Source organism: Molossus molossus, unplaced genomic scaffold (genome assembly GCF_014108415.1).
Source record: "Molossus molossus isolate mMolMol1 unplaced genomic scaffold, mMolMol1.p scaffold_m16_p_12, whole genome shotgun sequence".
Lineage (NCBI taxonomy): Eukaryota > Metazoa > Chordata > Mammalia > Chiroptera > Molossidae > Molossus > Molossus molossus.
The window spans coordinates 12,269,072-12,292,579 of record NW_023425347.1 but is presented as its reverse complement, the minus strand read 5'-3'; the positions used below and the strand labels follow the sequence as shown (position 1 = coordinate 12,292,579).

The following is a 23,508-nucleotide window of genomic DNA, read 5'->3' as shown; positions in this document are numbered from 1 at the left end:
AACATTGTCCTGATATCCAGCCAAGGTTGTGGGTTTGATCCCTGGTCAGGACACACACAAGAATCAACCAATGAGTGCATAAATAAGTGGAACAACAAATCGATAGTTCTCTCTCTCTCTCCCCTCCTCCTTTCCCCTCTCTAAAATCAACCAATTAAAAAAAAAAAAAAGACTGACTTGCTGTATAAACAAAGATAACTAACATATCCTCATAAAATGACTAGTGGTTTAAAGGAAATAAAGTGAGTTGTTTTTATAAAGTGGTGACTGCAAAGAGTACTTCAACATCAGTTAAGAATAGCCTGAAACTGAAAAGGATGGATTTCTTGGGTCCTCATTATACATGTTGTAAGCTGTATAACGAAGCCTTCAGAGTGTTGCAGCAACACAGAACTGGGGCGGAGCCCAGATCTGTCTCCCACAGCAGCTGCTCACAGCAAACACAGCAGGCAGGGCTCACCTGGAGGCATGTGCACACAGGATGTGTCACCTGTGCATGTGTAGGCGACCTGCGGAGCAGAGGAGGGGAGTGAGCAGGAGGCTGGGACAGGTGAACTACGTGCTCCTAAACCAGCCTTGTGGAATTGAGCCTGGGGAAATGCATCCTGAAATCCACATAGCAGGGGCCCTACGCAATCCACAATCCCTGGTACACAGGGAAGGGAAGTGCAGGATGGAGGGTCTCTAACCACGCAGCTCAGGATGGGCTCCAGGCCCCCAGTCAGCTCTGGCTCTACTCAGTGCTGGCTTGTTCACAGATCTCAGGCAGTAGAAGCAACAGAAGGAAAATGAGAACAAGAACTTTGATCTTCAGCACAAAACTCACAGTCCACTGACTGCCTTCCATGCTTTCAAAATCAGCAAGGATGCAGCTAATAAGTTTGGGTTTTCATGATCCTGTTTCATTCCTGCACACACATCCCAGGGCAGCTCTGGGCCCTGATTAATGTAACACAGGTATGTGCTTAGGAGAGATCACAGCTCACCATTCGAGTTTCAGATTCTGGAACAGATCCACAGGGACAAATAAATCTAACTCCACTTTCTCTGGCACATTTTTGTAACTGTTTTCACATTTTCATAATTTTTTTTCCAAAAGTAGTTTCACCAACAAATGAAGATGGTAATGATTATGACTGATTACCAAAAAAAAAAAAATATTCTTTTAACGCATTATTTGCAATTTTCTGCAGAGAACATAAAATAAATGTAATGTGATAAACTCATATTCTAAATAAGTTTTATTATTTAAATTACAGATTTCATATAGCAAAAAGTAAAACAAAAACAAAACAACTTCTTGCCCTGACTCAGTGGATAGAGCTCAGTGGAAGGGTCGCAGGTTCAATCCCAGGTCAAGGGAACGTACCAAGGCTGCAGGTTTCGATCCCCACCCAGGTCAGGATGGTGTGGGAGGCAACCAATCGATGTGTCTCTTTCACTGCCCCCTTCCCTCTCTCCCTTTCACTCTCTCTAAAAATCAATGAAAAAAAATATCCTAAATATTCTTGGGTGAGGATTAACAAAAAAACAAACAAAAACACAAAATGACCTCTTAGTTTATACTAAGTGAATACTAGTGAATACTCACTTAGTATATCTCCCCTTAGTGGCACATCCAGCAGCAGTGACCATTAATTGACAAGTACTATTTCACCAACATCATCCTAAGTGCTCTGCATGTTTTGGTTCATGAACCCCCACAACATTCCCATATGAGTACAGATATCACGACCTTCTACAAATGAAGTAACAGACACAGAGTGCTCAAATGACTTGTTCAGGGTCACACAGCTAGGATGGCATACCTCCCACAGACTATCACAAGGCTTCAACCCTAATGATGCAAACTCAGAAACCCCCAACCAAGACATTTCTGTAATACACTGTAGGCCTTCAGAATTCCTTCACAAACATTACTGCATTTTTTAGCACAAGTTCTAGATGAGGTTTTACTATGCCACTTTGTTCAAGTATAGAGAAAGTAAGCAATTGCTACAAAGTTCTGCAGAATTAGGACTAGCACTTAGTCCCCAACAATTAGTCCTCTCCTCCAAATCAAGATGATGCATAATAAATAAAATCAGTACAAAACCCCAAATTATACAAACTAACAACCCTATGGCCTGTTTTAAAAAGATATTTATAAACAGTAATTTACCAACAACTCTAATATATACTATTCATAAACGAGAAATGCAACTTAGTATAATATCAAGGGCTATGCTATAAAAAATTCACAATCATTTCTAAGTCCATCCATGTATACCCAAACAACACACAACATACAAAAACTTTGGGACAAGACTAAAACAATGTTTAAAGGGAAATGTAAAGCTGTAAATGCCTACGTTAAAAAAGTTCTTGCCCTGGCTGGTTTGGCTCAGCGGTTAGAGCATCGGCCTGCAGTCCGGAGAGACCCAGGTTCAGTTCCCGCTAAGGACATGTACCTCGGTTGCAGTTTGTCCCCGGCCCTGGTTGGTTGTGCGGGTGGTGACCACTCAATGTGTCCCTTTCACATCGATGTTTCTCTCTCTCTCTGTTCCTCTCTCTCCCTCCCACCCTACCTGAACAAAAAATGGAAAAATGTCCTCAGGTGAGGATGATAAAAAAAAAAAAAAAAAAGTTCTCAAATCAATAACCCCATCTTTCTCTATCTTAAATCACTGGGAAAACCTAAAACAAGCAGAGGGAGGGAAATGACGTTTAGAGTGGAAAATTAATAAAACAGAGGACAGAAAAGCAAGCGGAAAATCAATGAAACCAAAACTTGTTTCTTTGAAAAGACCAATAATATTGACAAGTGTTTAGACAGACTAAGGAAAAACATAGAGCAGACTCAAATTATTAAAATCATAAATGAAAGAGGGTACAATACCACTCACTTCACCGAATAAAAGGATTATGGAGGGAATATTATGAACAACTGTACACTGATCAATTAGGTAACTTATATAAATGGCCAAATTCCTACAAAAAAACATAAACTACTGAAACTGAAGAAAAAAAGAAAACGTGAACAGGCCTATCACAAGTAAAGAGACTGAATTAGTAATTTTAAAACTTTTTAGAGAGAAAAGTCTATGAGGGTTCACTGGTAAATTCCACCAAATATTTCAAGAAGAATTAATACCAACTCTTCATAAAGTTTCTAAAAACAGAGTAGGAAAAAATACTTCCTGACTCACTCTATGAGACTTGTAATAATTACCCTGATACAAAAAAACAGATAAGGACATCATAAGAAAAGAATAAACAGACCAATATCTCTCATAAATATTAGCAAAAAAGTCTCACAAAATGCTAGCAAATCAAATCCATCAGTATATGAAAATCACTATACATTGTTACCAAGTGGAATTAATCCCAGGAATAAAGTTAATTTAACATCCAATACTTGACCATCTCAGTAGATGCAGAAAAAGCATGACAAAATCCAACACCTTTTCATGATAAAAACACTCAGCAATCCAGGACTAGAAGAGAACCTCAAACTGATCAAAGGGCATTTATGAAAAACCCACAACTACCACCATATTTAATAGGAAAAGACAAATGCTTTCTCCCTAAGATAAGAAATAAGATAAGGATGTCCATCCTCTTCTCTTCTTTTAACACTGTACATTGTACGAGAGGATCTAGTGAGGGCTGGCAGGCAAAAAATAAATAAATAAAAGGTATCCATATTAATTTCAAAGGAAGAAGTAAAACTATTTCTACTTGCAGATGACATAATCTTATATACAGAAAAGTTTAAGGAATCCACTAAGTAACTATTTGAATACACAAGATCAGCAATGTTGAAGGAAACTAGATCAACAAGGTTTGAACTATATATTTTTTTCCCCATTTATCTTCAGATAGAGCGGGAGGAAGAGAGAGAGAGAAAAAACATCGATGTGAGAGAGATACATTGAGTGGTTGCCACCCACATGACTCCAACCAGGCTGGGGACACACTGTAACTGAGGTATGCACCGCACCCCTAGAGGGAACCTAACCCAGGACTCTCTTTTCCACGGGCTGACACTCTAACCACTGAGCAAAACCAGCCAGGTCTGAACTGTATTTTTATACACTAAAAACACACAATCCAAAATGAAATTAGAAAACAATTACACTTACAATATCACCATGAAGAATAAAACAATAAATTAAACAAAATGTAAAACTTACCTCTAAAAACTAAAATAAGATCTACGTAAATGAAAAATATCCCATGATTAAAATTTTAATATTAGGATGGCAATACCACCAAACTGACCTATACATTTTGCAATCTCTATAATTATTCCAGCTGCCTTTTGGGGGGGAAAAACGACAAGCTAATCCTAAAACTCATACAGAAATGCAAGCAACCCAGAATAGCCAAAACCATCTTGAGAAAGATCTACGTTAGAGGATTCGTACCTCCCAATTTCAAAACTTACCAAAAAGCTACAATAATCAATACAGCATTAGCCTCAGGAAAGACATATAGATCAATGGAACAGAACTGAGAATCCAGAACTAAATCCTTACATTGATGGTCAACTAATTTTCACAAAGGTAGTAAGACAATTCAATGGGAAAAGAAAAGTTTTTCCAACAAATAGTGCAAAAGACTGAATTTAGACTCATTCCTTACACTATATGCAAATATTAACCCAAAATAGATCATAGTCACAAATGTAAGAATTAGAATTATGAAACTTATGGGTTCCACTTCACACCTATAAGGATGGCTGCCATGAAAAAGACAAAGACAGATAATAACAAGTGTTAACAAAGATGAGGAAAAACTGGAACCCTCAGCCACAGAATGATGGTACAGCTGCTTTGGGAAACAGTGGGGCAGTTCTTCAAAATGTTAAACATGGAGTTACCACATGACTCAGTAATTCCATTCTGAAGTATCCACCCAGGAGAAACAAACACATGCGTCCACACAAGAAACTGTTCAATAATGTTCGCAGCATTATTCATGCTAGCCAAAAAGTGGAAATGACTCAAATGTCCACCAATTGAAGAGATGAGTAAATTGTGGTATCTATATATTGGGCTGTTATTTGACAATAAAGAATGAAGTACTGACACATGCTACAACATAGAGGGAGGAATCTTGAGAACATTAAGTGAAAGAAGCCAGTCACAGAAGTCCACATATTATATAATTCCATTTATATGAACTGTCAAAATATGAATATCCAGAGAAAGAAAGTAGATTAATGTTTTCCTAGGACTGAAGGGTGGGAAGTGACTGCTTATGGGTATGGGTTTCTTTTGGGAGTGATGAAAATATCGTAAAACTGACTATAGTAATGGCTGCATAATTCTGTGAATATACTAAACCCATTGAATCACATACTTTAAATGGGTAAATGTAATGTATAGTATATAAATTATACCTCCTAAAGATGTAAACAAATAATACAGAAATTGCTTAGCCCAGTGCCAGACACAAAGTGCAACGTAACTTTAGCTATGATCATTTATAAAACGCATTGTCACAGACATCACTAGAAGGCATCAAATATGCATTTTCATAGGTGTATTTGTAACATGTGTCATATTCAATCACAGATACTGTTAAAATCAGGCATGATGAAGCCAAGACCAGAGATGGCTCATGGAGGATCATAAGCAGTAAGTAGTCAGGGTAAAGCAGCCAGGAGGAGGGTGTTTATCACTAATGCACCCCATCACCTTCTGCCAACTTAGAGCTGGCCCCTGGGGAGTTCCACTGCGCTGGGGACTCAGGAGAAAGCAGGGGAACTGCCCCAGAAGGGATAAGCAACAACACCTCTAGGACCAGATTTTGAGAGGGCGAATGTATAAGGGAGGACCTTTTTTTGGGGGGGGGGGGGTATGGGAAAGATAGGAGGAGCAGACAAAACAAAACAAAATGGCAAAGAGAAGGCACAATCATACTAACAGGACTAACAGGCTGATAGGGTGGTAAAAAAGCGAAAACATATATTTAAAAATGGCAACAGTATTCACTTCCTTCTTTGTACCCAAAATTCCTAGGAAGAAAGGAGGGGCAAAGAGAGAACTGAGCTTTTTATATGAAAAAAAAAAAAAAAAAATTCTTTAAAATATTCATACATTTCAGCCTTGGCTGGTTTGGCTCAGTGATTAGAGCATCGGTCTGCAGTCCAGAGAGATCCGGGTTCAGTTCCCGCTAAGGGCACATACCTCGGTTGCAGTTTGTCCCTGGCCCTGGTTGGTCGTGCGGGTGGCAGCCACTCGATGTGTCCCTTTCACGTTGATGTTTCTCTCTCCCTCTCTCTCTCCCTCCCACTCTATCTGAACAAAAAATGGAAAAATGTCCTCGGGTGAGGGGGAAAAAAAAATTCATATATTTCAGCCCTGGCCTGTTTTGCTCAGCGGTGAGAACTTCGACCTGTGGTCCAGAGAGACCCGGGTTCGGTTCCTGATGAGGGCACGTACCTCGGTTGCAGTTTCTCCTGGCCCTGACTGGGTCGTGTGGGTGGCAACCACTTGATGTGTTCCCTTCACATCGATGTTTCTCTCTCTCTCGCTCCCTCCCACTATATCAAAAAATAGAAAAAATGTCCTCAGATGAGGATAAAAATAAAATAAAATAAAATATTCATACATTTCAGAGTCATACTATAACTTCTAGGTGTTCAGACTGAGAAATTCATAGGCTTTAAATTACTGCAGTACTACTTATAAATGCAAATAATAGACAACATTTATTGAGTGCTTACCATGTGCTAAATTTATTATTTCCTAATCCTCATCCTAGTCTAATGACATGGATAATATTAAAAATCTCATGTTAAAGAGGAGGTAACTAAGGTACATAAGTTAAGTAACATTCTCAAGGATGAGAAATTTATAAGTGGCAGAGCTGAAATCTGAAATCAGGCGCCTAATTTCTAAATCCAGAAATTTAACATTACACTTATATGTCTCAAGTATACCATCAGCGGTTCATGAAATGATTTTAGGTGGAAATCTCATATTAGTATTTAAATATAATAAAACATCAATTTCACAATAATTATATAAAGTTTACTTTTCAAACAAATATGAAAAAAAGATATTAGTCAACTTTTAAAAAGAAAGCAGTATTTACGCCTAGAAGAGAATATGGGAAAATACAAATCCCTGATTTTCTGAGAAGGTGAAATTTTGAGTAGTCCCTTAAAAAAAATAATCTTCCTAGTTCTAATGTTCCTAAAATGATTGTGCTTTAAAAAAAAAAGAGGCATTTAAAAAGTCTGTTTTAACCCCTCAAAACATACGTAGTCATTCTATAAAGCATCTTTTCCATTAGTTCATCTCACAAAATGTTAATATGCTCACCACTGAGCTCCCTCCCACTTGAGTGAACCTCTTTCCCCTTCAGAAGTAAATTCCTGACATTTATTAGATTTTCTATTTCCTCCTTTTATCCTATCTTACCCTGAAGTTCCAGGACCAGGCAACTTAACTATTCATTAAAAGGTCCCAGAAATTCTTCATAAGAAAAATACCTGCAGGGAACCTTGTAGGCACATGAAACTAGTTCTAAAAAGGCAAGGGTTACTGTGCTATTACCTAGGGTTCCTCTGTGTCTGATAAGCTGCCCACCGCTGGCACACTAACAAAGAAATTGCAATTGGCAAAGGGGAAGGACTCTGTTTCATCCTAATTCCCAAAGGGCCAAAGACCTAGCCCAGGTACTTCTGTTTCCCTTGGTGAGATACTTCTAATACTCCCAAGACAGTGTGCAAACAAAACATCTCTGGCTTTTCCATACAGTGAACAGAGTTTAGAACTTTTAATGTTTTCCGGCAAGTTCTCTCTCTGATGACAGCCACCAGGCCAAGGCCGCCCTCACCCACCTGTGCATGTTCCCATTGGTGGTAAATGACTGGCCGCACACAGTGCACTTGTAAGGTCTCTCGCCAGAGTGCACCAGCATGTGGCGGTCCAGGGAGCTGGCCGAACTCAGAGACTTCCCGCAGATGCTGCACGAGTGGTCTGCCCCTCCGGTGTCTGTGTTGTGCTGCAGAAAGCAATCACCACAGGTCACATAAGATGGGTCAAAACTCGGTAATGCAAACTCAGAATTTTAAAATAAAACCAAAAAAGCTTCTCAGCTATTTTTTGTTTGTTTGTTTCATTTTAAATATCTTCCTGAATGCCAAAATCTATCAGGAACTCAGACAAATAAATATTCTGTAAGATCTTCTATTCCCATGTTTCAGTCTTAAAAAAATACTTCTGTAGCCCTGGCTGGTTTGGCTCAGCGGTTAGAGCATTGGCCTGAGGACCAGAGAGACCCGGGTTCGGTTCCCGCTAGGGGCATGTACCTCGGTTGCAGTTTGTTCCCGGACCTGGTTGGGGTCGTGTGGGTGGCAACCAGTCAGTGTCTCTTTCACATAGATGTTTCTCTTCCTTTTCCTCCCTCTCTCCCTCCCACTCTATCTGAAGATAAATGCAAAAATGTCCTCAGGTGAGGATAAAAAAAAAAAAAATACTTCTGCAAGGCTGAGAGAGAGCTGGAATCTTTGAAGGTCTTTCTTGGAGACACAAAGAGACGAACTGGCCACATATATTAACATGGACAGGAAGACTGTCAGCTATGAGGCAAACAGGAGAACCATGGTCCTCACATCAAGTCCATGTTCATTTTCAAGTCTGATGACTCGTCTTGCTGTCAGGGAAGATCTGAAATCTGCACAGTTGAGAGAGGTCTGGCTCTGAAACATGTTAAGAAGGAACATTTCCATCCAAACCCAAGTTACTAAATGATGTTATTATTCAGTACCATGCTATAAGTTTAATAATGTCACTCCTTCATTGCCCTGGATTCATCAATACTTTGTCATGAACCAGTCATAGCAGGCAAGGAAGAAGAAAACAATCTCATAATAAAGAAGAAAAGCCAAATGAGATCCCAAATCAAGTCAATTCCCTGCTGTATGACACATAACAATATAAAGAGTAGGGGTCTACACCTACGATCTCACTGTTCTGTAAGGGGATTTGGTTCATAATGACAAGACACTGCTATGCAGTCTTCTGTTACATGTGGTCAGTTAACCTGACGTTTGCTAAATTCTGAAAACGTTTTCTTTGTTGACCTGGGTCTTTGTCACAATAACACAGACACAGAATCATTTCATAACCACCTCTCAAAATAATTAAAATATTAAATCTAAATTAAGCACAGCCACAACTGATAAACTGGGATCAAATCACCTTGTCCTCTCCTAACGAAGAGTGATTTAAAACAAAACATAAAAGCAGCAGCAAACCTGACGAATGTGCATAGTTAATTGATGCTGCGTCGTGCAGATCTTCTCACACAGGGGACAGTTGTAGGAAGACTTCTCCTCTTTCGTTTCCTGAAAAGACATCATAAAAGGGAGACTCAATTTCACGTCACAGTAAACTAGTACCTCTTATTTCTGTTACGAGCACCTGTGTCTCAAAAGCTGTAGCAATGAAACAGCTGAGAGGATGGGCTCTGGGCCTGCCTGGTGTGCGCGTGGGCTAGCCACTGTCCTGTTGGCCCTCAGTTTCCTCATTTGTAAATGGGAACAAGAGCATCTACCACAGTATCACACTGCGATGAGGATTAATTCAGTCAATACACATAAAGCACCGGAACAGTGCCTGGCACAGAGTAAGTGCTCAATAAATATTAGTGTTCTTATTACACAGACACCATTTAATTAATTATCAGTGATGGTGAAAAATTAAGCATTAGGTCAGGGCAGAGCTAGAAAAGGAATATATTTCTCCCCAAGTCCGACCCAGGCTCCAGCCATTCTATTCCATCTGTTCTCAGGGCCCTGAAGAACACATGAGAGGGAATGAAGTTCTCAGGACAAAAACCCACCCTCCCTATGGTGGAGGACCTCAGGGCTCAGCTGTGTGCCCAACAGGCATCAACATGACCCTTTCACGCCCTGCTAGCACCTGCCTGACACCGCTCATTAATAGAAGAGTAAGAATGCTGTGGAAACTGTGACAGAGAATGAATGTCCAAAATGAAGACTTCCACAGAGGTGGCAAAAGAACCAGCTCACTACTTGGAAAAGTGGCTCATTTTTATGTTCCCTCAAAACACACAAGACAAGCTTCCTTCAAGCAATCTAGTTTACCTTTTTAATGAAAATACAAGCTCCGTCATTACCTACACAACTCCTTTCAAAACAATTCATGGAGAGTTGTCACAGATGTGCCTGTCACAGCCTTCTTGCAACAATCCCTGAGCACCAGAGGTCTCTGTCCTCATCCCAAAACTAATGGGATCATGGCCTGGACCCTCTCCCAGGAATGTGGAATTGAGGTGCTGAGAGACTAAGATCCGTGGGTTTGCAAAGAGCAGCAGAATCACCTGGGGAGCTTTCTGAGCTACAGATTTCTAGATCAGGCTCACAACAGGCTGAATCAGAATCACTGGAGTAAAGGGAGCTGAACCCCGGGAATCTGTTTCACAAGCTCCCAGGAGATGTTGGTATGTGCCCAGGTTTGGGGATGACTAAGTTACTAAGTTAGGTGATCACCAGCACTTAAATTGAAAGTTCATGAGGGTTGGGGCCAAACCCAGCAGCATGGTGAGCCCAAGTCCATGCTAAAGGAAGTGGGAGACCAGGAAGCCCATGAGAGAGGGGAGGGCTGGACCCTGGGGCATCTTTCAATACACCCCCTTTTCCATGCGCTCATTTGAATGAGTTTCTGTTCCTCACAAATAATACCAATTATTAAGCACTTACTTTATGCTAAATTTTGTACATATAAAAACGTCAGTTTTTTCGCAACCACTAAGATAGCCACTATTAAGGATCCCATTTTCTGGATGAGGAAACTGGGGTACAGAGAGGCAAGTATCCTGCCCCAAATCAGAGAACTATTACATAGGTCCAGGATTAAAACTCAGGCCAGCTGAAACTCAGCCCATTCCCTAAACCACTGACTATGCTATGTGAGTCTGACCCCCCCAAAAAAGGTGAACTCTAAGGCACAGAAAACAAACACCCTGTGGTTGGCTTATGAGATATGATGAAAATAAAAGTCACCTGAAGACTTACAGAAACAGACGGCACCATAAACCAGACCGGGTGGAGTGAACGCACAGTGATGTCCAATACGGAGCTACCGTCAGCGGTTCTCTCCCTCCTCAAAGACTAACAGCCTCATTGTAAGCACTACAGTCGTCTCCCCCATCTGCAGTTTTGCTTTTCATGGTTTTAGTTACCCAAGGTCAGCCACGGTCCAAAATTATTAAACTGAGAATTCCAGAAATAAACAATTCATACGTTTTAAATTGTGTGCCGTTCTTGAGTAGTGTGAGGAAATCACGCCATCCTGCTGTCCGCCCAGGACGTGACTCTTCCCTGAGTCCAGCATCTCCATGCTGTACGCAGTCACTTAGTAGCTGTCTTGGTTATCAACTCACTATTGAGGCATCGCGATGCTTATGTTCAAGTCATTCTTATTTTACTTAGTAATGGCCCCAAAGCACAAGAGGAGTGATGCTGGCAATTTGAACATGCCCAAGAGAAGCCATTATGTGCTTCCCTTAGTCCAAAGGTCTGTATGTACAGGGAAAAACCAATAATTTAGGGCTCTGTACTATCTACAGTTTCAGTCATCTACTGGGGGTCTTAGAAAATAGCCCCTGTGGGCCAGTGGGAGCCCCTGGACAAACCTTCTTCTAGTCTGTGGCACTGGGTCTGAGAACTAGGTATGCTATTCATTTTTTTTCACTCTCAAACTTCAAAAAAAATTACAAATATCAAGCTTAAGGAAGTTGATTCACTCAGAGGCAGTAAAAAGTCTGTCAGTGTCACTGAGTCATCCAGAGACTTCCACTCCTCCCAGGGTAAAATGTATGTTTCTGGGGTGGGGTGGGTGGGGTATCATACCTTCTCAGCCCAGTCCTACTACACTCAGAATGAAGCTGGCCAAGAACCACAACACAGAAAAACCAAAAACAAAAGTAGCAACGACAAAATAAGAGCACTCACTATTGTAATGAGAAATGCCTCACAGCCAGGCCAAAACGCAGTCTTGGACCTTTTTGATGAATTATCAGATTAGCAATAATATATATATATATATATATATATATATATATATATATGTTTTAAATTTTAAAGGAAGATTTATTAGTAGGATGTAAATAAATGTTAAAAAGCCAGGTCTCCGCCCTGGCCAGTTTGGCTCAGTGGTTAGAGCGTCGGCCTGCGGTCCGGAGAGACCCGGGTTCGGTTCCCGCTAAGGGCACGTACTTTGGTTGCAGTTTGTCCTTGGCCCTGGTTGGTCGTGCGGGTGGCAGCCACTTGATGTGTCCCTTCACGTCGATGTTTCTCTCTCTCTCTCTCCTTCCTCTCTCTCTCTCCCACTCTATCTGAACAAAAAATGGAAAAATATCCTCGGGTGAGGATAAAAAAAAAAAAAAAAAAAAGCCAGGTCTCCAAGTGCCCAGCTTCTTAAGGAGGCAGGTTAAAAAACAAAAACCTCTTTCCTTCCCCTTGAGGTAGCTAGACACACTGACAGCCTGGGGCCGGCCGGCAGTGCTTCGGGCTCATGGTGAGCTGAGCCCAGACGCTCTGAGGCTGGCAGTGCACGCTGCAGGCCGCAATACCGGCCCACAAAGTCCATGGTGGTCTGGGAGAAGAAGTCTGCGAACTCAGATTTAGTTTTTATAAACAAGCCAAATAGCAAAGGCAGCATCGTGATGCTGGAAGAAGCCCTACTGGAGGATTCTGAACCAAGTTATTGGGGCCACGCTGGTGGAAAGAGCACACTTCCTGAGCTGACAGATAAAATTAGCAGCCAATGTGATAACGAGCCATTCCATAACAGAATGGTCTGGCACCACGTCGGCGTCGGCTGGGGCCAATCTGTCCTGGAACTCAGTGCGAGCGCCCACGGGACTCCTCCCAGGGCTCCCTCTCTGCCCTCCCCATCCACTCTCAGGTGCGGACGAAGGACTCTCTCTCCCCACTGCACTGTTTTTGCTTTTTCTTCCAGTGTACTGTCTTTCCCATACTACCTCAGGCCCAGACCTTCCTTTAAAAAACGAAGCCAGTGCCCCAAAGAACCCAAGGAACCTGGGGGTACGGGAGGTAGATGAAAGACAGCCCAGGCACACACCTGTACCATTTGCTTCAGCACACTTGCAGTCACTCCCAGTTACCATCCCAGGACGGAGGGACTGTGCGTCTCTTCCTAGGGCTCTACCTATTGTCTCTGAACCACTGGGAAAGGACTGGAGCCTGAACTTGTGCCAACTCTGCCCCGGTTGGGGCAATGCTGGGCTATTTAAGGAGGAGTGATCCCTACCTACCACTTTCTTCTGGTAAAACAGAAGAAAGAGAAGACAGTGACCGTGTCTATCTCACTCATCCTGAAATGCCTGGTACCCTGGTGCAGTACCTGGCTGGAGGAGCTGGTATACACTGTGAAATGAGTGAATGGATGGAGAGATGAGCAAACAGGCAGGTGGACAGACAGTCATGTGAGAGTGGAAATAAACCTTTTCTTCCCAGAGCTAGCGCTCCTTCTTGACTCAGGCCACAGTCACACAGGCTGAGTATTTTCTCAGGAACCCATAGGAAGAAAGGCACGCAGAGACGAGGAAAAAAAGAGAGAAAAAAGTATCAATGCTCCAACCCTGAAACATTATTTAACTCTGTCAAGTCTTCAGCACTGAGAAAAGCATAGAGAAAACCAACACGCAAATTCCTCCAAGCTGCTGGAGGAATTTTAGGCTGGAACAACTTTTCCTGGAGGGCAAGTTATATCAAAAGCCTTAATTAATGTTTTACTTCTAAGAATTCATAGAAAATCAGCATAGATATGCTCAGACAATTCTATGTAAGGACAGTCACTGTAGGATTGTTAATAAAAAAAAAACAATTCACAAAAGCCCAACAAGTTTACTTTCGTCTCCATCCCTGGTATCTAGACAAACTCTTAAGATTGCCTACTCCCTGAGGGTTTGGTGTAACCCCACTGAATCAGTTAAACCAGAAACTAAATGTGGAGGAGTCTGTTCATATCATATGGGTTCAGAGAAGAAATAAGGACTATTTACTCTCTACCTCACTCCCTGAGCTTTGGTGAACATGCTGCTAACAGGATAGCAGCCCCTTTGCAAGTGCCCACTCTGAACATCAATCAAATGACTCAACTCATGCCCTGGCCAGTTTGGCTCAGCGGTTAGAGCATCGGCCTGCGGTCCAGAGAGGCCTGGGTTCGGTTCCTGCTAAGGGCACGTACCTCGGCTGCAGTTTGTCCCTGGCCCTGGTTGGGTCGTGCGGGAGGTAGCCATTCAATGTGTCCCTTTCACGTCGATGTTTCTCTCCCTCTCTCTCCCTCCCACTCTGTCTGAACAAAAAATGGAAAAATGTCCTGGGGTGAGGATTAAAAAAAAAAAAAAGATTCAACTCATTTCCCAACACAGGGACTGGACTTGGACTATACCATTAACCCTCCCAGACCCTGCCCACTCATTCACTCTTTCCCTCTTCTCCTGATCTGATGCCCACTACAAGTTCAAAAGGACTAAATCATCTCTGAAGTGGAATTCTCTGGAGCCAAACTCTGTGATGTCAAGGATGGAAGGCTGGATAGCAGCCCCAGCACAACCAGTATTTATTCGCTCCCTAATCGAAGACACTTAAAACAATAATCAAGGAGGTAAAACCAAATTAACCAGCTGGGTAAGGAAATGAACAACATCACAGCAGAGGACTAAGTGAAGGTCTACACCTTGGCCATCAGATGAAGAACGCTGGCAATCAAATCAAGTGACAGGCAGAGAATCAGGGCGCCTTTATCAATATTGACAACACAGCATATAACATTTTCTCCATGAAAGGAAACAAAGAAGCTATGAAAAGTTCACACTTGAAAAATGATTAGTCTCTGCTGAGGCTCAAGGGAACACCCTTCTCTCAACATCTCAGAGAATGAAGTGACCAGAGGTCACCACCTAGCACACAGAAGCTTACCTGGTTCCTTCTGCCAATCCGATTTGGTCCTGGAGGCTTCGTGGGGGACTTGATGCTCTGGGGGCTCCCACCATTCTCGGCGACCTTCCCTACACTCATTACCGCTGACATCATGGTGTTGATGGAAGACAAGTCTGAACCTTCCAAGCCAATAGGCGAACTTGACGTCATTGGGACAAGGGTTTAAGCTTCTAAGAAGCCTCTGCCATAGAACTGAAAATCGGAAATTGCTGACGTGATCATTGGGAAATTTAGGACTCTGTCAGAGCCAGGTGGCACTGGCCATGGCTAGCATAACCAAGTTAGGCAGAAACACCTAAAACCCTGTCTTCAGTTCAGCTGACATTCACACACCCGTAATGACCTCAGCTTTCACCTCAATGAAGTGTTGTCATATCAAAGAATAACCTGTTTCCTTCCCAAGTGTATGCCACCAACACAACTCCCAAAGCCACCACAGGCAGCTCTCTTTGCCTTTCCTAATCTTTCATTAGGCAGGGTGGCAAAGGCTGAGCCAACAATTAGGAAGCCCAGGGAGCTGCCATGTGGCCAGCTCCCTCTGATAACCTAACTCATTTAGTACTACAGGAATGCTGCAGGCCTGACAACTGAGGATCTCAGGGTTCACCACTCCCCTGCCGCAAGCCAGTGATTTCAATGGGCCCAAATTGTGTAAGACAATTGAGGTACCAGCCCTATTAAGATTATAAGCAAATCAAATCAACATAAAAGATTGCTTCTTAAAAATGCAAATAGGTCATGTACCTATACCCCAGGAAATGGACAGAAGAAAACCCGGCCCACTGCCAATTACCTCCATTTTCTGCCCCAACTGATACACTATGAGATTTTCCCTTGCTATAGCTATCATCCACGTGGAGGAGGAGATAGTCTGTTTCACTTCTTTTTTTTTCTTCTCTTGGTATCACTCGTTCACACTAGAAGGGAAGCAAAGGCAAAAAGACTCAGTGTATATCTTTTCAACTTAGTGAAGAAAAGACTGAAACCATTTATTTGCTGTAATCTCAGACCACGAAATTCACGGGAATACAGGAAGCACAGATGAGATGCGATTTCTAAGTCTTCTTTTTCTTCCAAAACCATATTCTGTGGTTGTTTTGCAACTTTAACTGATGTTTCCTACAGTGCTGTCACCCTCACAGCCAGGAGGACTGCGGTATTTTCCTTTCTGAAGCCCATATTTGTGTGTGTGTGTGTGTGCGCGCGCCCGTGCGCAACATGATGTCCCCCAAAAAGTGTAATTATAAAGCCAGTGTGTGTTAAAATACATTTCATTTTCAAAATGTAATAGACTCTACAGATACCCTGTATATATTTTTTTGGACTATATGTGTTATAATTTTCTTTCATACTCTACCCCCACCCCTCATGCCCCATAAGGACTCACAGACTTCAACTTGACCCACCTCTACCTAAAACTGAGCAAAGACAAGGCAGTTGAGGAATTCCCTAAAGCCTCACAGTCTAGAAGCTATTAGGTCAGATCTAAAGGAAACTAGGTCATATGAAAAGAATGATCAAAGGGAAAACTGGCTCATGGCCACATCAAAACCTACCTCTTCAGGCCTTTTTTAGTTACATTCTTTGTAACTACAAGTGTGATGGCTATAGGTATGGCCACTGGTGTTCTACAGGTAAAGTAGTTCCCTCATTTTACCTGGGATGGTATTTCACAGCTAACGCCTATTCTCCCACAGTGTGCATTAGTAAATTTGACAAGTCCACAACTGTGTCAAAGATCAAGCTCATTATCTCACAGCAAAGGGAATGCTTGGGAAGAATATAAAAAAACAAAAAACAAAAAAAACATGATTTCCTGTGGTTTCCTCCTCCAACCTTAGGCAATGTGACCAAGGATAGGACAAGTGGTAACACCCAGAGCAGCCAAGAGTATATCCAGCACCAGAACAAGCAAGGCCTGGGGACATAACTTCATTAAGCGATGCTGCAACCAGCTCAGAAGTCCCAAGCCAAAATCCTACCAGAAACGTCAGAAAAAATCTCAGGAATAATCCTTTTCTCGTCAAGAGACAAAATATGCCTTCTTCTTAACAGACACTTTGAAGATATGAACCTAATGGCTTTCCAACAGTAACTGAAAGGGCTGACTGCAGAAACACACCCCTCACATATTTCCTCATCCACAGAGGAAAATGAGGGTCAAAATTAAAGGAAAAGAAACAAGCTGTTGTCGTCTTGTGAAGATTCCCCACGCTCAAAGACCATTTAAATGTATTCATTATGCTTCAACTTTCCCCTTTCTAATGGTCTTTGAAACTTTATTTGGGAGATTTCTCTTTAAGACCATGTGACACAAGTGCACACATGTAAGTGTACACACACCTCAATTCTTTCGTAATGGATTTCTAACAAAAGTATCATCAGTCTCCTATAATTGTTGTAATCAATCAGCATGCAATTAGTTGTTTGACTCAAATAAGTGAGAACACCTCCAATACCAAAATCATCTTCATTCTTTTAACTATACTTCCCCCATAGTTTTAATGTACATCAAATGATAAAATAACTGACTAGAAATCTTCTTTAGTATAATTATGCAAGTAAGAAAAAAATTAACCTTTCTACCAATTTACAGTATGAGTTTAGAAGATGATCTTCCTTTTGTCCTATGGCTCCTAGATTAGAAAATGTGGTAGATTTTACTCAAATCTGAAATAGGTTAGAGTAAAACAACTTTAGAACAAAATAAAAAATAAAATTTATTCTATCATTGTGTAGGAAAAGAAAGTGGAGAGGAGGGAACTATTCAATATGAAATGAACAAAAATACATTCACTAAGCAAAGTCAAATTGTTGGTAAGACCTTTTGTCACAGTCACTATAACATCAGACACATTCTTGCAAACTTCCTAAGTGTCTTAAATATACAATACCTAGCATTAAAGATAGCTAACCAACATAAGGGCTGAAAGTCGCAAGGGCTTATCCCCATTGGAAACAGAGAAAAGCCTGGTACACTCATTTTCCATTTTGTCCCAACAAGAAGACACTTGCCAAACCGATTTCCTCTTTGGGATAAAGTGTGACATAACCCATTGATGACACCAAGATCACCTACATTTACTTCCATTTCCTGGTTTGAAGGTAAGTAAATAGCAATTTTAAAAAAATAGAGACTGCTTATCTCGTTCTGAAAGTACAATCAACAAAACAAAACTCCCAGCTATACTGTTTGAAGAGTCATGGCACTCATCCCCGAAGAGCTATTTCAGAAGCAACCCCAACAGCCCCTCTGAGCTGCTGCAAGGTTTTACTCCAGTTTGCTCTTATACTTGAATTCTCTTTTGGGACAACGATGCTGGGGAGGAGGGAAAGAACCTGGTTTGAAACACAATGTAGCACATTGTTCCATGATGGGAAAATAAATCTATTTTAACACTGAGCTCATCTATGCGATAATTTAACCAGAGGCCAGTGGGCCATTATTAGTCAATTCTACCTTCCCCCATGCCCGACCCCAGACTATATTAGAGAAATAATCCACTCTAACTAACCTAAACTTACTGATACTCAATCTCAGGGAATGAAATATAAGTTTAAGAGTTTAAGGTCCATTTACAAAGCACATTTTTCTTTATAGATACAGTCTTAATATTTTTGTTCTCTCTTCTGCCAATTTCTTCTCCCTGACAGCATCCTGCACATCAGCCCCACCACTGCAAATAATAATAATAATAAATAAAATAAAGCCCTGGCCAGTTGCTCAGTGGTTAGAGCATTGGCCCATGGACCAAAGAGTCACTGGTTCGATTCTGGTCAAGGGCACATACCTTGGTTGCGGTTTGGTCCCTGGCCCTTGTCGGAGTTGTGCAGGAGGCAACCAATCGATGTGTCTGTCACATCAATGTTTCTTTCTTTCTCCTTCCTACTCTGTCTGGAAATAAATGGAAAAATATCCTCAGGTGAGGATTTAAAAATAAATAAAATGAAAATGAAAATCGATGATCCCATTCCAACACAATCTCCTCCAACTGGAATCAGAGAAGACTGGTAACTCAGATGAAATTCTGAAATCACAGATATAAAATGATTCACCATCTTGCCCTGGCCAGTTTGGCTCAGCAGTTAGAGCTTTGGCCTGCGGTCTAGAGAGACCTGCGTTTGGTTCCCGCTAAAGGCACTTAGTTCGGTTGCAGTTTGTTCCCAGACCTGGTTGGGTCATGTGGGTGGCAACCACTCGATGTGTCCCTTTCACGTCGATGTTTCTCTCTTTCTCTCTCCCTCCCACTCTATCTGAACAAAATATCGGAAAATGTCCTCGGATGAGGATAAAAATTTTAAAAAAAGATTCACCATCTTCATTCACATGGCCAAGTGGGCTGGCCTGGTGTTCCAATTTTTAACACAGTCTAGATTTGGGGGTGGTAAGCAAGAAGCAGGAAATGGGGGTGTATGAAGTGTTTTGCTTGTGAGACAAACACTAGGTACCCTTTTCGAGATTTCTCATCCCACACCTCTAGTCCAATAAGTCAAGAAGAACTAGCAATTCAATTACAACCTCACTGTGGTGGTTTTGCATGAAAGCCACTGGGGACCTGGAGAAGAGGGAGGGAACTCAAAGGCATGTGGGGAAGGACAAAGGGAGAAAGGAAGACTCAACATTTAATGTTATTGTGACTTACGGAAAGTCAATAAAGTTGAACCAACCTGTTTTCTGTCTTATCAAGCTGGCCCTCCTTACTGAGGAGCTGGTGCTGGCTGGGCCCAAATGTGGGCAGAGTCACACCTCAAAGCCACCACCTCTGGAGCAGAGTGGGAGCAACCTACAAAAATGAGAAAAGGTGACATTATGAGGGAGTCAACACCAAAAACGATACCATCTCTCTATTCCTCCACTCAATTCCACCAGGAGTCACAAATTAAAGACAACATGTCCCACCCTGCCTGTACTTTATAAGTACACTTCCAGCTCCGAGGTGGATTCCACCCCGTCAGCCATCAACATGTAAGCAAGAACAACCAGAGACAAGTGTGCCTTGGACAGAGGGGAACTCCCCAAGCACGCTCCAACAATGCCTAAGGCAGTATGACCCGAGAAAGGCTTGGACCACTGGCTCCAGGTGGAGCTTCGAGCATCTTGATGGCATGTTAATGCTGATGGATGGCCAGATTAAAGGGTAGAGAAGGGCAAGACATCAAGTGCTATCAGAAACAGAGAGGAAAAAAGAACTGAAGCAAAAAATGTGGAACTAAACAGTCCCTCAATGTAAAAGAGAATTATTACATCTTTTCTTGAGTGATGGGTGAAGTGTCCATAACAGTTCAAATAGGACCAAATACATGTTTTCTTTTCTGTAGAAGAGTGTAGAAAACTACTCAAATTACACGCAGCCTTCAAGAGCTTGAGAATGTCTGTTCTGGGTGCCAAGGGCCTCAAATGTCTGGCTGGGGAGAAGGCGTGTCTGGCCCTCTGCAAAGTGAGGGAAAACTGAAGTGCAGCATTTCCCAGAGCTAGTTCTCTGAAAACAGCATCCCACAGTTAAACTGAAGAGTGAAAAATTGGGAAGTAAAAACTAAAGATGTAAAATAAACTGCCACACAGACAAAACTGGTCAAGAAATACTTGCTTGGTATGTTTGCTCGTGTTTATTCCCTTTTTGGAGAGTCAGAAAAGCTGCCCAATCATGTGAACGCCCAGCCAGCATCTTGACTCGTAACTCTGCCCAGTGGAATTACTGAGCACCCGAGGTGGCAAACCTCTGCCAGCCTGCTGGTTTGGTGCGAGGAAGCTTCCCTCCCTAGCCCTTCAGTTAGGAGCAGCTCCTCATGGTCTCTGACACCATGAAGAGTTTCTCTCTTTATACCTCATTGCTTTCATTCATCTTTTCTTCTTTGGGCCTTTCCTCTTTTGAAAAATTCTTTGGATTCTGAACAAAGTATCAAGAAACAAGGAGCTGACCCATAGGGACTGCCCCTGAATGAGGCAGAGACCCCTTAATTAGAGGAGCCCTAATTACCACCCCAGTAATTCTCAATGTCTCTTGGAGGCAAGACCCTCCTGGAGGATCTGATGGAAATTTGGACCCTCCCACAGAAACATGCACATTCTCTACACCCAACATTATTTTTCAGTATCAGGAGGGCCAGGGATCCCAAAAACCCATTCGAGATAAGTAGAAGAATCCTGGCTTTATTTGATACATAACCCACCTTCCTTTAAACTATGAATCAAGTCAATTTTATTAAAAAATCCCATGAGGGTTCAGAAATACTGCAACAAAACATTCTTTTAGATCAGTGGTTCTCAACTTTCCTAATGCCGCAACCCTTTAATACAGTTCCTCACGTAGTATGTGGGCGGACCCGCCTGGCGGCGGATAGAGGAGCGGTGTCCCGGTTCCTAAGACATATTTCCAATAGTCTTAGGCGACCCCTGTGAAAGGATCATTCGACCCCCAAAGGGGTCCCGACTCACAGGTTGAGAACTGCTGTTTTCAATCATCCCCACCCACCTAAACGTAAAGTTGCCTAAGGTGAAATTAAACACTGTTTAAAAATAAAAGAAAGGCAAGGTTTTCCTGTAATTATTCCTTTTTCAATTACTGGCACGTTTTATTAGAAAGAAAGTCTAGAAAGGAATAGCTCCATGTTTTGTTTGTTTGCTTGTTTTTTGTTTTTGTTTTGGTTATCACCTGAGGATATATTTTCCATTGATTTTTAGAGTGGAAGGAAGGCAGGGAAGGAGAATTGGGAGGGAAAGAAAGGGGGGAGAAAGAGAGAGATCAATTGGTTGCCTCCTGCACACGCCCCAACCAGAGCCAGGGATTGAACTTGTAACCCAAGCACATGCCCTTGACCAGGAATCGAACCAGAGACCCTTTGGTCCAAGAGCTGAGTCTTTAACCACTAAGCCACACTGGCCAGGGCAGCTTTACTTTTTTCTAAATACCACAAAGATCTCCAAATAAGTGAACTATAGTGTTATATATTATTAAGAAAAACACACATGAGAGAGACGAGTCTCTGGAATCAAAAATTTTTCAGTACATATTAAAAAAAATTAAATTTTTGAAAAAATTTTTTTCAGAATATAACTAAGAGTCTCAAAATTTGAACATGCTCCCTCCCCTCAATTAAAAAAAGATACTTTAAAAAGTCCAAATAAGCTCTCAGCACACACGGAACCAAGGGGAGGAAAGGGCCAACCTGACAGGCTTGACCCTGAAACTTCCATCCTCTGATCTTGGATGTAAATGATTTGAATATTGAGAATGTCTTGCAATTAAGCTGAGTAACAAGAGTCGCTACCCTGTTCATTCTGGGTTCCACCAGGCCAGGGGGATTCACAGAACTCAGAGAGTGGGAAAGAGTGGAAAAGTACAGGACAGTTCTTGGAAGAAAACCCAAGATACCCCTTACCTCTATCAATACTGCCTCAGGGCAAAAGAAAAAAAAAAAGATCAGTGCAGGAGGCTGTGCCCTAGAAGATGACTCGTGTAGGGGAAATGTGACCGCACTGGCTGGGGAGGGGAGGCTCCTGGCTCCTGAGGGAGGGTCCTGACTCTCTGGCTTCACATTCCCCCCGGGCCTTGCCTAGGTCCAATGGAAGCAGCAGGACTTGGAGAGGGCAGAGGTCCACTGTGAGGATGAGGGGGAGGGAAAGGGTAACCAACCCCTCCCCTGCCCGGAGGAGATAAGGGACAAGGCTATGCAAAGCCAGAAAGAACCAGGTCCCAGATAGCAAGGAAGAGATGAAAGATAAAAGGGAAGATGCTCTAGAAACAAAGCTATCCAGCTTCTGAAAACCCTGCAGATTCTTAAGGTGAGATCTAAAATCTGTCTTAAGGCCCCCAGGAAAGATGGGCTAAGTTTAGATGCCTGGGATGACAGAAGAGACACCCCCTACCCCCCAACAGTGAGCCTTACAACACCAAACCAGGAGGGCTGCTATGCTGAGCTTGTTTTGGTTGACCCACTGATTGGAACAGCCTAGCTGGCCAGTTCCATCCAACCAGAATAAGCTAAAAGACTTTCAGAGGAGTTCAGGAATTAAAATGCTGTGGGCTACCACGGAGCTTAACAAGCAACAAGGACATCTCTGGAAGGATGGGCTGAGGCAGAAAGGAAATATTCTTCCCCAGTCTTGGCTAGCTAGGGACAGAACCAAACAGACTAGGTGTCACAGCATGGCACTGCCTGTTCTCCCCCGCCTGCCAAGCTCAGGGCAAAACGGTCTCCTCTAACCAGGACAGCCTTGAGTGTGCTCTGAGGCCCAAGACAGCTGCAATGAGGGCTCCAAGTTCCAGGAAGCTGATGTGTTTCTTGGCTTAGAGTGCAGTCTATGTCTTGGATAGGGCAGCACCCATGCAAGTCACCCTCCCCCCTTGCTGACATGAGCTTTGGTCCAACGGGTCCTTAGAGTGTCACACTGAGCAGGCCCTGCACAATCAGGCACTGTCAACTGCTGCAGAGAACCACTAAGAAGAGGGAGGATGCATCTCTGGACCCATGTTCAAGAGAGCAAAATACAAAGGGGTGGGGGGACTACAACCCTG

At 42.4% G+C, this 23,508-nt stretch overlaps 1 protein-coding gene across 8 annotated transcripts in view; it reads right to left on the bottom strand.

Moving 5' to 3' along the window:
- Window positions 1-23,508, bottom strand: part of RREB1 (ras responsive element binding protein 1) — a 134,228-nt gene that overhangs the window by 51,762 nt on the left and 58,958 nt on the right. For 5 of the 8 annotated variants that reach the window (XM_036256250.1, XM_036256251.1, XM_036256249.1 and 2 more), the window contains exons 2-7: window positions 19,661-19,776; window positions 15,786-15,909; window positions 14,972-15,184; window positions 9,257-9,346; window positions 8,612-8,698; window positions 7,838-8,001 (exon numbers count right to left, since the gene is read on the bottom strand). In XM_036256250.1, the coding sequence (XP_036112143.1) occupies window positions 7,838-8,001; window positions 8,612-8,698; window positions 9,257-9,346; window positions 14,972-15,142 (512 nt within the window). In that variant the 5' untranslated portion in view covers window positions 15,143-15,184; window positions 15,786-15,909; window positions 19,661-19,776. Of the gene's footprint in view, window positions 1-7,837; window positions 8,002-8,611; window positions 8,699-9,256; window positions 9,347-14,971; window positions 15,185-15,785; window positions 15,910-19,660; window positions 19,777-23,508 lie in introns of those variants that run through there. The other 3 variants (XM_036256253.1, XM_036256255.1, XM_036256256.1) reach the window with 2 other exon arrangements.